The 17,532-nt window shown below is 35.9% G+C and overlaps 1 protein-coding gene across 1 annotated transcript in view; it reads left to right on the top strand.

Moving 5' to 3' along the window:
• The window catches only part of LOC126262526 (uncharacterized), a 123,398-nt gene extending 107,851 nt beyond the window's left edge, over positions 1-15,547 (top strand). Inside the window, exons 9-10 of the mRNA XM_049959199.1 lie at positions 11,076-11,327; positions 15,199-15,547. Of these exons, the coding sequence (XP_049815156.1) occupies positions 11,076-11,313 (238 nt within the window). The 3' untranslated portion in view covers positions 11,314-11,327; positions 15,199-15,547. The remainder of the gene's footprint in view (positions 1-11,075; positions 11,328-15,198) is intronic.
• The last annotated feature ends 1,985 nt before the right edge of the window (positions 15,548-17,532 follow it).

The following is a 17,532-nucleotide window of genomic DNA, read 5'->3' as shown; positions in this document are numbered from 1 at the left end:
GTGAATTGGTATTACAAGCACTGCTCATCTTTTCTTACACTATTATTGTTGTCATATTTCTTATCACTGCTTCAATGTAGGTTCCATGTTCCAGTGAAAATAATATATTTAAGGGAGAAAAATCAGTGCTTATATATTGTCTCAATACTGTGAAAACAATTGGGATTCTTGAAATATATTTAAAATTCATTAGTTGCTGACTTTAGGGGTCTATAGCTCTTGTACCTTCTGTGAAGCCTTTTGTGAAAGAAAATAGGAAGCAATTTTGGACTGACGGACTTATGAAGTTCTGTCAGTCTTAGTGCATTTTTATTTGTTCTTTTCTGTGGGGTATACTCTCTTACCATCATGTAGAATGATTGTTCTTTTCGTATTTCACTATTAGAGTTCCCATGTAGAACTTTGACATTATCCTTGGATCAATTTTCATTGATTTGTCCATGGTAGTTGACAAAAGTGAATGATTAAGTATCATTTACTAAATTTGTAACTGGTTATCTCTCAGATGGAATTGGTAGTGGGGTTTGATATGTTTCTGTTTATGTAGAAAGCAGTGATAAAAAGAGAAGTGTTTCCTGTTAGCCACTTGCTGCCTTCTCATTTGAAGTCCTCTGCTCTTCACCATATATACTATTTCCTTCTGTGAGTCTTTTTTATTGAATTGGTAGTATTAGATTTCTCTTTTTTGCAGTATTAGCTATAATTTTTCCGCTTTGAGCTTCAAATAAATATTTAATCCAAAAATGTATTTTTTTCTTTTTGATTTTAGGATTTTAAGAAACTTCAATTCATATCTGGTTTTTTTTTTTTTTTTTTTTTTTTTTTTTTTTTTTTTTTTTTTTTTTTCGCCCATCTAAGAGGACATATACACAATTGTGTTGCCTTTGGTAACAGTGGATGTTTCAATATGGTGCTGTATTTCCTTTGACAGTTTTTATGATGTACATTTGTTTTGAGTTTTCATTTGGAGATAAAATCAAAGTACTGTACCTTGTTTCAGTGTTACAACTACCACTTTACATCCTAAGTGACTTTTTAAGTATCCACTTTTGATTTGAAGAACCATTAGATATATTTAGGTCCATAATGAAGACTGACACAGTTACCTTTTCTAGCACAGAGATTGTATTTCTTATTGTATTCTAGAAATTTGCCCTCCTATATGTCAAGCAAGTCGTACAATACATTTGTAAAATTGAAAATTCTCTACATGATATTGCTTTTTTTTTTTCAAAAAATCTTTATCTTATAGTGCAATAATAAATATTTTATTTTATACAATGTAAATTAACAATAAGTAAACATGTAAAACATTTCATGTCCAGCATGTGGAACATCTTGTTGACAATTCCTCAAATGTTGTAACGATTTTGAAGAAAGTGTACACATCAATTGCACTATTCGTCTTATTTTAAACACCAACCGGTTTTTGTCCCCAAGGACATTATCTAGTGGCACATGTGAGGAATCCTGAGAGGGCACAGGAAGGGATCATCCCATGCCCTGTCTCAGGATACCTGACATATACCATTACTTAATAACCTTGGGTGCCAAACTGGTTATGGTTTTCAATAAAATGGGCAGAAGACGTCCTGTGCCCTCTTAGGACACCTGGCGCATACTGCTAGATAATGATATTAGATTTATTTAAGTAAAAAGAAAAGTTCAACTGTGCATAATTAATTAGATAGAACATGAAATGAAATCAGGTGGAGAAATGAGTGTATCAAATTCTTCTAATAAGAATTTCTCTTGCTACTCTTTGGACAGTAGCTACTTTGGTACGTCCAAGTAGCTCTGGTTTGAAATATTTATCTGTTATTAGTGTATTTGGCCCTTATTATCTGTAACTGTAGCTAATCTCCCTGACAGGATTCCATTCTTTAGGGCCAGGTGAATGCTTCTCATCGGACATTACTCCTCTTCGTCCCCTTTTCTCAATTACGTTCAAACTGTGGGAGATAGTTTTACAACTTAATATTATAAAACATGTAGTTTTGTCCATTTGAAATTTCAAGTATTAGTATAGAAGTGATATACACGTTAAACAAAGAGAAAATACATCACAATAGCCAATCTCCACAACAAAATTAACTTAGAAAGATATTATTAATAATTATTATTTTTGTAACATTGTTAGACATAGTTTCTGGTCTATACTTACCTTCAAGAGATAATTGCTCCACTATTAAATCGCTCAGCATCTACACTGACATCATCTCCCAGGATTTTCTCTCTGGCAAAAAAACTCTTCTTGTTCTTGGCTAGTACAGCTCCCACATCCAAAAAAATCAGAAGCAAGCCCTTTGTCACTCAGCACAATCCACACCTTGAATGCCTCAATGTATCACTTTTCCAATGCTCTGATTTTCCAAAGTCAGGCCTTGAAATGAGACTCTCTCTCCCATTAGCTGTCGCCTTCCACCACCATTCTAACTTCCTTTACATCCTTGTCAAACATTATAATGTATGCATATCATGATGTTGACCCAAAGGATGCTATCCCTGAAATCATTCCCACAGTTCCATGGAAGCCCCACCACTGATAAATCCTACACAATCAAAGGCAGAGCAACTTCTGAAACCACCCATGTTGTTTACTAACATGTATCTGCTGCATAGTGTTTCATAAGTGAATGGTAACCACTAAAATGGCTGAGTGGAGTGGTGGTCATAGAAGAACTGCCCACCTTGGGAATACTCGCTACTCAGTTGCCGAACATCCTCTATAGTATGACTCAAGGGACCTAAGTGCCTGCTATGTCATGTTGGCTATTTGGATCCTCCCACCAGATATCAGTTTCTCAGAAATCCAGATGGGAACTTGTCCTTCAACATATCCTCACATCCTGTCACCTTCTTCGTCTTAATCACTATTTATGTACAACTCTCCCTCTCTTTCTGACTGTTTTTATTGTTTTATTACATATTATTTTTGTTTGTCATTTATTTCTTTTTTAGTTATTTACTTTCCTGTTTTTTTACTTTCTCATCTATGTTCTTCGCCCTCTTCACCCCCGCTCCCCCTGATGATTCATTTCATATCTCCTTTTCCTTCTAGTTCTTAATTATACTACTTGTTTCATTTCTAGTCCTGTTAATCCACCTTTACTTACCACTTTTGTCCACATCATCTCTGGACTGAAGAAAGCACAGGGCTTACCATTGTACTATCTTTGACCTCCTGCTCTCTCTCACCCTCCTACTCCTACAAGCTACAGACAATATTGCTAGCTTATTTTGCATACTTTCACTTGTTGTACTATAGAATTATCTCCTGCAACAATATTACTAAAGCCAATAAATATTTATTCTGCAAAGTTGATAAATTAAAAAACTGCATAAAGTAGATAACAATGTTACGAAAACCAATTAATATTTATTCTGCAAAACTGATCAATTAAAAAACTGTATAAAATAGATAAACACATCTCCTGTAGAGGTCTCTGCAATTTTTTTCATTCCTCATATTCACTATCTAACATATTTACTCCGTAATAGTTTTTGTGGCTAACAGTGACTACAAAAGAATCAATTTCAAGTTAGTTGAAATTTACTCCATGAGGATACTGGATACAAAAATAATGTTGATTGACTAAAACAGAGACTCAAATTCTGTATTCTATTTCAGACATCCTTAACTACATGTAAACGGATAGCAAGAGGCTGAAGATTCTTGAACAATAGAAGGAAAGTGGGAAGCATGTTTCATTAGGTACTCCCTGTAGGAATTATCATATCATCTACATTTTTAACAAAAATCCCTGTTGGACACATTGTTGAGTTATAGTCCTCATTAAAACAGGTCTTTAATCTGACTGCAGAGATAGAGGATTGTCATTCTTTGACAGTTACCAGCATACTAATGAAATAATAAGAAAGAAGTAAGAATAAACAACAGCTATGTAATTGCTGTCAAATCATCAGCATGGCTTCAGGCAATCTAGATCCACAGCAGTCTATGAATATTTGTACTTCAATCTAAAAGCTGTAGATGAAAAGGAAATGGCTACTGGAATATTCCTGAACCTATCCAAAGCATTTGACATTTTAGATCATGGTATTCTACTATGTAAGTTGGAAAGAAAGGGAATTAGAGGTATTCCAAATGAATGGATTAGATCATATCTTACTAGCCGGCAACAAAAATTTGTTCTCAAACAAGACACAATAACTGAAAACATTTCAAGAACAACAACATACACATAAAAAAACTACCATCAAATATGGTGTGCCACAAGGACCAACATTAGGTCCTATCCTCTGTGTTTTGTATATTGATAACCTGAATGACACTGTCCATGCCAAAGAGAAAACTTTATTTGCAGATGATGCCAGTATGTTGATTACAGGGTCAGACCAAAAAGAGCTTCAATTAACTACAGATGCATCATTGCTGGAGCTAATTTTTTTTTATTTTTTTTTTTTTATTTATTTCTTAGACCATGGATCCAACTGTGACAATTTCACATGGATGTAGTGTGTGTCAATTTTTACATTGTCAATGACAAGTACTTGTACACTATGTTTACAGGTAAAGAATATAAAGTTACTTAACCACTACAATGATCCATAATACAATATAATGGAATGAGAATCCTTAGACCTACAGATTACAGGTATAAAACAAAGTAAATTAAACCTGAAAAGGTCATATAACCCAGACTGTTAAATATAAGCAGTTAACACTAAAAGAGTTACATATGTGACAAGAATGTTCAGCTTAATGTTCAATTTATATGATAATACATCATATTTTAAGGCCGTTTCTCACTGTGTTTCATAAACTCTTCCAAACTGTAAAATGACATGGCTAAAAGAAATTGCCTCAGAAGCTCTTTAAATGTAGATTTGTTGGCAATTTCACATTTGATTTCTGGAGGAAGAGCATTAAATATCTTTATACCAGAGGACTGTACACCCTTCTGCACAATCTTCAAATTTTTACCTTCAGTGTGGAAATCATGTTTCCTCCTTGTGTTATACTTATGGTATTCACTGTTACATTTGTATAAATCAGTGTTTTTACTTATGAAACACATAAGTGAGTATATATATTGAGAAGTAGTTGTAAGAATTCCCAGATTCCGGAATAGGCTTCTGCAGCTGCATCTAGGATCTACACCAGACATCACTCTTACAACACGCTTCTGAGCAATGAATATTTTCCTTGCAAGAGGTTGATTTCCCCAGAAAATAATTCCATATGGCATCAAAGAATGGAAGTAACCATAGTATGCAGCTTTTTTAATGCTTAAGTTTGCACTGACAGAGATGATTCGCATTGCAAAAACTGAAGAGCTGAGTCTCTTGTAAAGATCTAAAATGTGATGGGACCAGTTTACTCTACAGTCAATCTTCACGCCTAGAAACTTTGTTACTTCCACTCTTTCTATGACCTATGTGGCATATTTAACAGTCATTTCTTCCTCAGTTTTGGCAGTTGGGGTGAACTGAATATAATTAGTCTTACTCAGGTTAAGTGAAAGACCATTTGCAGTAAACCATTTCATTAAATCTATAAGAATAGTATTAACAGACTCTTGAACATTTTCACATTTAAGACCATTAACCATTATGTTAGTATCATCTGCAAAGACGGTAAAATTGCACTGAATCATTGAAGAATAAGGTAAATCATTTATAAATAACAGGAACAGTAAAGGACCAAGAATAGAGCCCTGTGGAACTCCACAATTTATGTCTCTCCATTCCGATGAAATCATTGCACCACACAAATTGTCTGACTTATCTAAGACTACTTTCTGTTTCCTCTCTGTCAGGTATGACTGAAGCCAGTTATTTGCTACACCACTTATTCCTAGATGGTCTGCCTTCAGTAACAGTATTTGGTGGTTCACAGTGTCAAAGGCTTTACATAAATCACAAAATAACCCTGTTGTCACCATTTTCTCATTTAGAGATTCCAAAACCTTATCTATAAAAGCATATATTGCTTGTTCAGTTGACAGACCTTTCCGGAAACCAAACTGATGTTTGCTGAGAATATTGAATTTATGTAGGTGTTCTAAAATTCTAGAATACATGAGCTTTTCTAGTACCTTTGAAAACACAGTCGGGAGAGATATTGGTCTGAAATTTTTAACATCAGTTTTCTCCCCTTTCTTAAAGAGAGGCTTCACGATAGCATACTTTAGTCTATCAGGAACAATTCCTTGCTGCAAAGAGGCATTGAAAATATGACACAGTATATTGCTTACAGAAGTACAACACTGCTTTAACAATTTGCTAGAAATATTGTCTACTCCACAGGAGTTCTTGGTTTTCATGGAGGCAATTGTTCTTTCAATTTCTGATACTGTAACAGGTCTAATATGCATTTGGATGATTTTGTTAGGGAAAGCATTTCGCAAAAAGGTCAGGGCATCATTCACAGAACCCTTGCAGCCTATTTGCTCAGACACTGACAGGAAGTGTTTATTAAAGATTTCAGCTATGATCTCAGGATTTTGCACAAGATTCCCTTCATGTTTGATTATGAAGTTTTCTACAGCTCTTTTTTTATTGTTCCCTGTCTCCTTGTTAACTATTTGCCAGACAGTCTTCATTTTATTATTGGAGTTATCAATTTCTTTTACATAATACAGTGCTTTTGATGTCTGAATAACTTTCTTTAGGATTTTACAATACATGTTATAATGGCTGATTAATTCTCTGTCCCTTGACCCTCTGGTTGCAACATAAAGTTCTCTCTTATATTTACATGACACTCGAATACCCTTTGTGATCCATGGCTTCTTTAAGGACAAGGAAATATTGTTCCTAACAAACTTTTTAGGAAAAGCTTCTTCAAAGTGGGATAGGAATTCATTTATGAATATGTTGAACTTTGTATCAACATCATCTACTCTGCGAACTGAATTCCAATCTTCATGCTGCAGCTTATGGTTAAAAAATTCCAGGGTCTCTTTGTTCATAAGTCTGATTGCCTTCCAGGATGGGACTGCTTTCTTGACAGGTCTGTAGTCATGTAGAGTGAGGAGTTGTCCATCATGGTCTGATATGCCATTTACTATTGCAGTGACAGTGAAGTTCTGGTATAAATTTACATCTAAAAATATATTGTCTATCAGAGATTGACAGTCAGGTGTGATCCTAGTAGGAAAGTCAACCACTGATGTAAGATTGTAGGAACTCAGCAAATTCTGGAGCTCTTCTTTGTTGTTGCATTCCATTGCGAAGTTGACATTAAAGTCCCCAAGTAAGATAATGTCATTATTTTTAGAAAATAAGGTTGATAGTAACAATTCTAACTGAACCATAAAGACTGTGAAATTGGTTCCTGGTGCCCTGTACACTGTAACTACTATTAATTTGGAACTGTTTAATGTCACTTCTATTGCACACAATTCAAACTGTTGGTCACTGCAATATTTCCTTACATCTACAGATCTAAAAGTTAAATTATTCTTAATGAAAATTACTACTCCACCTTTTCTCATGCTATCTCTACAGTAGTAGGTGGCAAGGCTATAGCTGTCTATATGTAACATTTCAATTCCTTCTGTAATATGGTGTTCTGAGAAACATAAGATCTGAGCATTGTTCATAAAGTTTTTGTTATTTATGTTAACTTCTAATTGATCTAGTTTGCTTCTTATTCCCCTTATGTTTTGATGAAAAATGGAGAAGTTGTTTGGATTATTACCTATTTTGGTGGTTTCTTCTTTCTCGTGCCTGTGGTTAAAAAATCCTTCAGATGAGGAGGACACACAACTTTACGTTTACCTCCTGTTCTCTGTGATGATGTCGATTTTTCTTCAGTAGATGCTTCCTTCTTTACTGAAGATGATGAAACTGATGACTTGCTTGTTGATTTACCTTGAGCTGATGCTGTCAATTCCCTTGGAGATGATGAAGCTATTGACTTGCTTGCAGGTGGGGATAAGATTGCTGTTGCTGTAGGCTCCAGGGGTTGTACTGCTGTTGCTGGTTTGAAAAAAATAAACTTATAATTAACACTGGAAAAACGATGGCCATGAACTTTCATATATACCCCTATAAACAACAAAATGAACATGCATTGAAAATAAACAACAAAGTTGTAAAATTAATTGATGATGTTAAGTTCCTAGGAATATATCTGCAGAGTGATCTCAAGTGGAATACACACATTAAAGCTCTTACAACCAAGCTATCATCAATCTGTTACATGCAATGGATATTAAGCACAAGCTGTAATAGAGAAATAGTAATACAGGCATATCACACACATTTCCAGTCAGCAATACGATATGGAATAATATTTTGGGGGAATGCACCCTGTAGTCAATCTGTTTTCAAAACCCAGAAACGAGCTATCAGAATCATCTGCAACATAAAGAGGCAAGGTTTATGTCACTCTCTTTTTCCTACTCTAAAGATACTGAAACTTCCATGCCTATATATATTTGAAACAATAGTTTTTGTTAGAGAATACTTAAGAACCTCCAATGGCTATCAGCTGAACAGCTCTGTGCACAATTACACAACAAGAAATGGCAATAACATTCATGTCTCATATGCCAGAACATCAGCGTACCAGAAGAGTGTCCTTCATAGAGGCACACAATTGTATAACCATCTTCCTAACAACATCAAGTTGGTAAAGCAAGACAGCTTGTTCAACAAAAAGCTGAAGTCATTTATGATGGACCACAGTTTCTACTCTGTAAATGAATACCTCTCAGAATGAAACAGATTTTTATAGTGTTAAATTAATAAACAGTTTATGGCAATGATTTGTATATTAAAGTGTAATAGTTGTACATGTAACGTTGTATTAATGTAGATATTTGTAGTCCACAGCACTGTATTGATCTGTGTGTGTGTGTGTGTGTGTGTGTGTGTGTGTGTGTGTGTGTTTGTGTGTGCTGTATCATTTACTGATCTGTCCTATAAATATATGAGACAGTATCACCATTTTTGAGACTTGAAGATTTCTTTTCAGTATTTATAAGTAAAAACTGAGTATAACACTTCAATGGTTGTTAATATTGACTATAACAATATTTTCCAACAAATACTTTGTTCTGTTAATGCACACCTTGATTCATTAGAAATGCCTAAAGGGTTTTTCCACATGATATGTTTTACGGAATAGACTTCCTTTCTTATTGCTCATTCAATTTAGTATCTACCTTGTCTCTTATTTGTTTTTTACTCTCCTTTATTACATGTTTAATTAGTGTCTTGATTTCTCACCTCAAAATACTCAAATAAAAGTATTTTCTGTTTCCATTTATGTTGTTAAATTTAATTACCGTTTATTTACTTTTCTTGGTCCCCTATAATTTATGGGCTGCTGTATGGTGAAATATTATCCTACTCTCAAACAGTACACCGTTCACATTTTGTGTTTTGCATCGTACTCAACACTGATTATGTGTACTTGTAGGTAATTAGATGATGTCATCTAGAGCAGGAAACATATTACTGAAAAATTTATAGTTAAAATGCTCAGTTCAAGGTGCCCATTTTTGATATTCAGTTTAAAACATTGTATTAATTCACCGCAGAAAGTATTGAGGTGAATCTCTTGGAGTTCTGTTGCATTCCTACAACTTAATAAATGATTTTCCCACAAAAATTATAGTTTCTCACTGTCCATGATTTATTTGTAATTTTGTAACTTAACATTTACAAACAGTAATTATAACTGTCACAAAATGAGCAAAAACTTGACTGAAACTGAATTAAAAACTGTACTGCCCTAAGTAGGAACTACTGTGGTTCCTTAAATAATATTACTGTAATGAATGTAGGTGTTGTTAGCATTTACATTATATGTTAATTATAATGGATAAAGATCTATACACGCAATTTCACATGTGACATCAAGCTCAGCAGAGAACAAAGACATATTTTAAACAAGATTTGAAAAATCTTTGAGTATGAAATATTGCAGTATGGGTATCTTTAAGAGTTAATATTACATATACATTTTGGTGTTAAAGTGCTTAATTATTTTGATCACTGTCACTTACAGAGACTTCAATACTAAAGTTATATTACATGGTACTGCCAACTTTAACCAATCTCTGTTAAAGATTATTATTTACTGAACAGTTTCAGTAATCAGCCACAACATTACAACTTATTTTTTCTAGATTTTTTCTCCATTAGTTTTAGAAGACTGTATTATACACGTGAACCATCATCTTTCTGGATTAGAAATTATTGTTTCAACTAAATGGAAAACTGCCTACATGAAGTTCCAAACTATTGTAATTTTGTGAATGAAATAATATAACTAACTTGTCATTTGCAGGACATTTAATAATTCCAAATAGTGTTAGATAAAGAGTAATAACTGTGGAAGGAATAAACACAATTGTAAATACAGGGTACAGCTTAATTAATGGTGTAAATGCATACAGTTGAAATTACATGACAGTAGAAGCAAAAAGTCTCAGTAAACATGGGCTCTAAAATGCATATCTTAAGAGCTATATGCACTTCTTTATCTTTGATACTATGAAATAAATCTCTTTTATTGTAATATCTCTGCTCTCCATAATCTAAGAGGTAGCAGTGTGGACAATATGGACTGAGAAAAGAAAAAATTGTTCAGTAAATGTGCGCTCTAAACCCCATACCTTACGAGCTACTGTGAAAGACATCTCTCTCGTACTGAAAAAGTGCTCATAATCCTTAAGGTATGCACTTTAGAGCCCAAGTTTACTGGACGATTTGTTCTTGTTTTGGTCCGTGTTACCTCCTCACAAAATATTGAAATCAAAGGGCTTGCAATAGAAAATATTTGTTTCACAGTATCAAAGATGAATAAATGCTCATAGCTCTTCACGTGTGCATTTTCAAGCACATAGTTACTAAGACATTTTTGTTCAAGTATTGTATAATACACCCTGCGTAAGTTTATGCAATAAAGGATATAACATATCAAGTATTACACTAAATACCTTGCACTGTGATGATTAGTAATGAGATGTATCATATATTATTATATGTGAGTCTTTGACTTTTAAATTACAATGGGAAGAAGAGTATTTAACTTCTTTTCACCAACTAATGTCAGAATCTTTTCATTTTCTGATAGCAAAAATTTGTTATAGGATGGATCACATGACAGAAGTGACATTGAGTCAGAACACTCTGCTGAATGCCTTAAATAATCCAAAAAGAATATCTCCTCTACAAACTAGAATATCTCCACAGCAAACTAGAATATCCCCACATCAGACTATGAGAATATCACCCTTGCAAAGTCTCAATGCTAAAGGAAGCCAGTCAAGTATTTATTCAAGCCAAAATGTTTCACAGAGGTCACACAGGGGAAGCAATTGCTCATAGACAACATGATCAAGGTACTGTATTGTAGTTTTGTTAATTGCATCAATTTCTTTTATTAGTGATGTGGTATTGATGTTTAGAATACTCAAGACGTGGATTTAGTATAACTCTATCCTGATATATTTTTGTTCATTATTGAAGCTAATGTTGTGGCCATCATTCTGAGGACTGGTTTGATGGAGCCCTCCATGCTACTCTGTTCTGTGTGATCCTCTTCATCTCTGAATAACCAATGCAACCTACATCTTTCTGAATCTGCTTACTGTATTCATCTCTTCGTCTTCATCTACGTTTTTTACCCCCCCCCCCTCCCCCCCACCTCTCCCCCCCTCCCCCCCACCTCTCCCCCCCCCCTCCCGCTGCACTTTCTTCTGAGCCTAATTAGTAATCCCTTGATGCCTCAGAATGAGTCCTCTTAATTGACCCCTTCTGCGGTCAAGTTGGGACACAAATTTCTTGTCACCCCAAGACAAGACTCTTCAGTAAATCCTCATTATTTACGTGATCGCCCAATCTAATCTTCATCATTCTTCTGCAGCACCATATTTTGAAAGCTTCTATTCTCTTCTTATCTAAACTATTTATTGCCCATGTTTCACTTCCATACATGGCTGTACTCCAGACAAGTACCCCCAGAAAAGACTCTTTAACACTTAAATCTGTATTCACTGATAACAAATTTCTCTTCTTCAGAAATGCTTTTCTTGCTATTGCCAATCTACAATTTATACCCTCTCTACTTTGGCCATCATCAATTATTGTGCCACCAAAATAACAAAACTCATTTACTACCATCTCATTTCCCAATCTGATTCTCTTACCGTTACCTGATTTAATTCGACTACATTCCATTATTCTTGTTTTACTTTTGTTGATGTTCATCTTATATTCTCCTTTATCTATACTTTATGTTGAAATAATTCATACTGACTGACAAATCTGATTCCTTTCATGCTCTTAGTGAGTGAAACAAAAACAGTTTCATTACTTATTTTGAAAGTGGTCCCATTATATGATCCATCTGTGTTATTTTGTGTGACATATTCTCATTATTATCCATCCATTTTTCCAACAGAATGTATGTGGTAGCAGTAAGTCTAGAATTCTTACACCACAAGACAGGTACTGCAAGTGTTGTATTTCCTTGGTGTCACCAAGATGTTAAACACTAGAAAATTAGAAAATTATGTCATACTTTTTACTATTATTAAACTAAAAATTTACTTGCCATTTATGTGACAGAATATTTGCTTTTACCTTAATCTATCATATGAAGAAGCAAATACTTCAGTTGTACATGCTTACTCACTACTCACATTCAGATTCTTTTAATTATTATTTGTGGACATCATTTATCATGTAAAATATCACAGTTATGTTTTTTGCTTTAAATTATTTTTTCCACACTTTTTCTACATTTTTTTAACTTTTCACCAGACAGTCACTACAGGAAATGTTGCTCTTTTCTATCAAATATCATCAATCTCGTCGTACAATATAATGAACATGATAGTTATTACTCACTACGTAGCAGAGATGGTGAGTCACAGAGAGGCGTAACAAAAAGTTAGCCTCCTGCCAACAAGGCCTTTGTCAAAAATAGGGAACATACACACACACACACACACACACACAAATGCACCTCACACACACATGACCACAGTGTCTGGTAGTTAGAGTCTGTCTGATTCAGTCTCTTAGTACAAATATTCTGCATCAATGAGAAAAGTGCCATGTTCAGTGTTGTAGCCTTGCAACTGGATGATGTTCTCTCATAAAAAAGCTCTACAGTTCTGAAGGCATTGTATGATTTTATGTTTATCACATTCAACAGTTTTTCTGTTACTTGAGCTCTAAAATTGTGATTATTTACAATGGACATCTTCTTATGCATAATCCTGATGTAGTGATTACTGACCTCAGAATCTAATTAGTGTATGTATCTTTATGTTATTGGCAACATGTGCTATTTTCTCCAAATTTCCTTCAAACACACTTTTCAAACCTAGATAATCTCTCACATTCGATATTTTACAAATGCTTTTACTATAAATTTATTAAGAATTTATTAAACAATAGAAAAGCCAGGATGGAACATAACAATATTATGAAAATATTACCTACATACAAATACAGGGTATGGCTATGGACAGCATCCTATGCCAACTATTCATGGGTTATCTAGAGGAATACTTCCTAAACAGCTATAATCCTAAAATCCTCACCTGGTTTCGATTCATTGATGATATCCTTGTGATCTGGACTCAGGTGAGGACACCCTATACATTTTCCTCCAAAACCTCAATAGCTTCTCACCCGTTCGCTTCACCTGGTCCTACTCAACCCAACAAACCACCTTCCTATATGCTGACCTCCACCTCAAAGATGGCTATATCACTGGCTCTGTCATATCAAACCTACTAACCACCAGCAATACTTCCACTTCAACAGCTGCTACCCGTTTCATACCAAGAAGTCCCTTCCATACAGCCTAGCAACCCGTGGTCATCGCATCTGCAGTAACGAGCGCCCCCTCTTGAAGTATACCAAGGGTCTCACTGAGGCCTTTACAGACCGTAATTATCCTCCAAGCCTAGAACAAAAACAAATCTCCAATTCCTTATCTTTCCAGTCACCCACCACCTCCTAAAGTCTCACCGTCTGGCCACAGAGGAGCATTCCCCACATAACTCAGTACCACCTAGGACTGGAGCAACTGAATTACCTTCTCCGCCAGGGTTTCAGCTACCTCTCATCGTCCCCTGAAATGAGAAATGTCCTGCACACTATCGTTCCTACCCCTTCCACGGTGGTATTCCACCGTCCACTGAACCTAAACAATATACTTGCCCATCCCTACACAGTATCTGCTCCCAAACCCTTACCTCATGGCCCGTATCCCTGTAATAGACCTAGATGCAAGACCTGTCCCATATATCCTCCCACCACAACCTACTCCACTCCGGTCACAAACATTACCTATCCCATCAAAGGCAAGGCTACCTGTTTAACCAGTTATGTGATATACAAGCTAAGCTGCAACTACTGTGCTGCATTCTATGTGGGCATGACAACCAACAAGCTATCTGTCCACATGAATGGACACAGACAAACTGTAGCCAAGAAAGAACTGGACCACCCTGTTGCTGAGCATGCCGCCAACATGACATTCTTTATTTCAATGACTGCTCCACAGCCTGTGCCATCTGGATCCTTCCCACCAACACCAGTTTCTCTGAATTGCACAGGTGGGAACTCTTACTGCAATATATCCTATGTTCCCGTAACCCTCCTGGCCTCAACCTTCATTAGTCATTGTCCTCACCCATCAGCCCCTTCCTTGCTCCCATTCCAGCATTACACAGCCCTCTAATACAGCAAAGCACTTTTTAGTTCTCTCCTTCTCTGTTACCCCACCTCTCCCCCCACTTTCCATCTAATCTCCTAAATGCACCTAGCTGCTCTACCCTCTCTCCACCTCGTCCCTGCACACTCCCCAGCAGCACTTCACTGTCCCTCATCCCTACCCTGCTATCCCACCCCCTCCCCACCCCAGCCTACTCATTACCCCTACCCAGTTGCCTCTCTGATCATGCACTGATGCTGCTGCTGCTGCTGCTGCTGTTTGTAGTGTGGCTTCAGCTGCCACAGACTGTGGTCATGTGTGTGTGAGTTACACTTTCATGTGTGTGTGTGTGTGTGTGTGTGTGTGTGTGTGTGTGTGTGTGTGTTGTCTATTTTTGACAAAGGCATTGTTAGCTGAAAGCTTATTTTGTGACAGTCTTTTTGTCGGCCTATCTGTGTTTCAGCATCTCCTTAATAATTTGTTATTACTTTGTAAATATTTGCCATTCTTTGTAGAAAATTGTATCAGTAATCCTGCAGTTACAGGGTTCCTAATGTTGTGATTATGATGAGCCAACTTCGTATGAATGGTATGCAGCTTCTGAAGCATCTGGGTTAGTTACAAGAAGTTTGGTGATACAACCTAATTTCCATTCCAATACATGCAACAATTGTCATTTTATTTCAAAGACAGTCACATCAGTTGTAATGGTACATTTGGGCACTTCACATACACATTGTGAACTGTCCAATGTGATGTATACCATAATATATGTGCAATGACACATTGTAAGCAAAAGATAACAGAACACGCGTTTTATGAGAAGCGTTGTTCTCCAATATTTATTTGTCTTCCTTTTGTAATGGGAATTCTGCAATGGCATCCATATAGGTTAGTGTAATTATAGCCAATGAATAAAACTCAAGTAATATATTTGAGTGTTTCTGTAGCTCTCATAGGATTTCTTTTCCAAAAACCAAAATGAGAATTGAAAAATATGTTAACTTTGAATGAAGTTTTTGTATTATGGTATGTAAGTGAAGTAACAGATAAAGAACAAATCTTTACAGACTACTGTTTTATACAAGAAACTGCCTCATCATGTATTAAATGGTATTAAAATGTTAAATATACTGGCTGAAGAGCCACCAAATGATATCTAGACTATTGGTATTTAATTTCTTTTAGGTGCTGTCTTTGATGCCTTCTCATATTTGTTGTCACCTACAGTGACACTTTATACACAGCTGTGTTTTCATGGTTAAATTAGTAAAAATTCAAGAGACAGTATATATTTTAATCCAGGGAAAAGCAAATGAAAGATACAAATGTATCAAATTGCATAACATCACCCACGTCTGATGAGGGTACCTGCAGTGGGAACACCCCTGATCACAGGCTGTTCACACAAACTTCCATATTGGGAAAATCTAAGGCAATCCATTGGTGGACTTGCTTTTATCCAACTTTCTCTATCAAAGTGAACTGTGATTGTTACTGCTGCTTACTTGGACCATTTTGGACTTGTGGTATAATGCTTTGGGCTGACGAGTGCGTGGCTTCCACCACCACAAGAGTTATGTGGAACTTTGCTTAATATTATTATTTCAATGTGTGTCCATAACAAAGTATAGTGCTTGCACTTATATCAATTTTAGTCAGGTATTGTTGCATATTTGTTTCTATAAGGTTCTATGGCTTATATTAATTTCCAACAAGAACTGATATTATGTAGTTTCATGAATTACTGGACCATTTTAATCTGCTGTAGCAGATGTGTTCAGTAAATATTGTTGCCCCTAAAGTGAAGGTTACAGTATTGGTGACAAGATAGCTGTGTGTTTGGTTTTTCCAAGCACTATCATGGAGGAAAAATTGGTTTAGCTTCACAGCAACATCTTAGGCAGCATCAGGAATTGGTAAAGAAATTAACTAGTTCTACACTGTAGCAGTCCCAGGTGCTGGCAGTTATCCCAGCATTTCAGCCATTGAACGAGCTCAAGAAGGTTGGTAAGTACATCAAAAACACCTCCTGCCACACTTTCTGGCAAGTGATATCAAATGTCCAGATCATCAATAGCATTTTTGTTGTCTACAAATCCACAGCTACATTATTTGGTTCAAAGGGGGCCCTACTGTCTGATCCATCTGTGTTACTGTCGTCTGACATATTCTCTTTATTATCCAACCATTTTTCCAACAAAACACGTGTGGTGGAAGTTACTCCTGAATTCTTACATCACCACAAGTCAGTTGGTGTATAAGTCACATATTTTGCATTGCAGATTCGAAGGACTTCAGTAGAAAATATAAATTCACACGTTTCTGTGGTAAATCACATGCAGAAAATTTGATATACGATGCAGTAAGTACTTTAGTTCCAGGTAAGGAGATTTGCACACAAGCCTTAAGACAGTCTGATCCGTTCTTGGCTGAGGTACTATGAATTGTGCGTGCATTTGAGATATTGCGATCTGCATGACGAACATTTTCAGCACATTCTGACATTTCACACATGACCCACAGTCACAGTCATACACTGTAGTGGCTTCTATAACAGTCTCTCATGTACTAAAGAAGTTCTTTTCAGTGGTGGCCAGCCGCTTGGATCTCTGCAACCCTACATCAGTATCAGGTAACATTTGTGTTGATACACTTTGTTCCCAACCTGCCCAGACTGTTTTTCCTTGCATCCCAGATGGAAATGACTACATAACGAGGATAAGTGTTTATGCAGATGTCACATCACAGAAGTAAAATTTTGTTACATTCATCAGTCCATGACATTCCAGTGACTTTTATTTTTGATATTGGCACATCAGTTGCAGTCATTAACCAGTCTATATACTTTAGTGCTGGCGATCACACCTCAG

Source organism: Schistocerca nitens, chromosome 6, assembly GCF_023898315.1.
Source record: "Schistocerca nitens isolate TAMUIC-IGC-003100 chromosome 6, iqSchNite1.1, whole genome shotgun sequence".
NCBI classification, from domain to species: domain Eukaryota; kingdom Metazoa; phylum Arthropoda; class Insecta; order Orthoptera; family Acrididae; genus Schistocerca; species Schistocerca nitens.
This window is presented reverse-complemented; position numbering and strand designations above follow the sequence as displayed.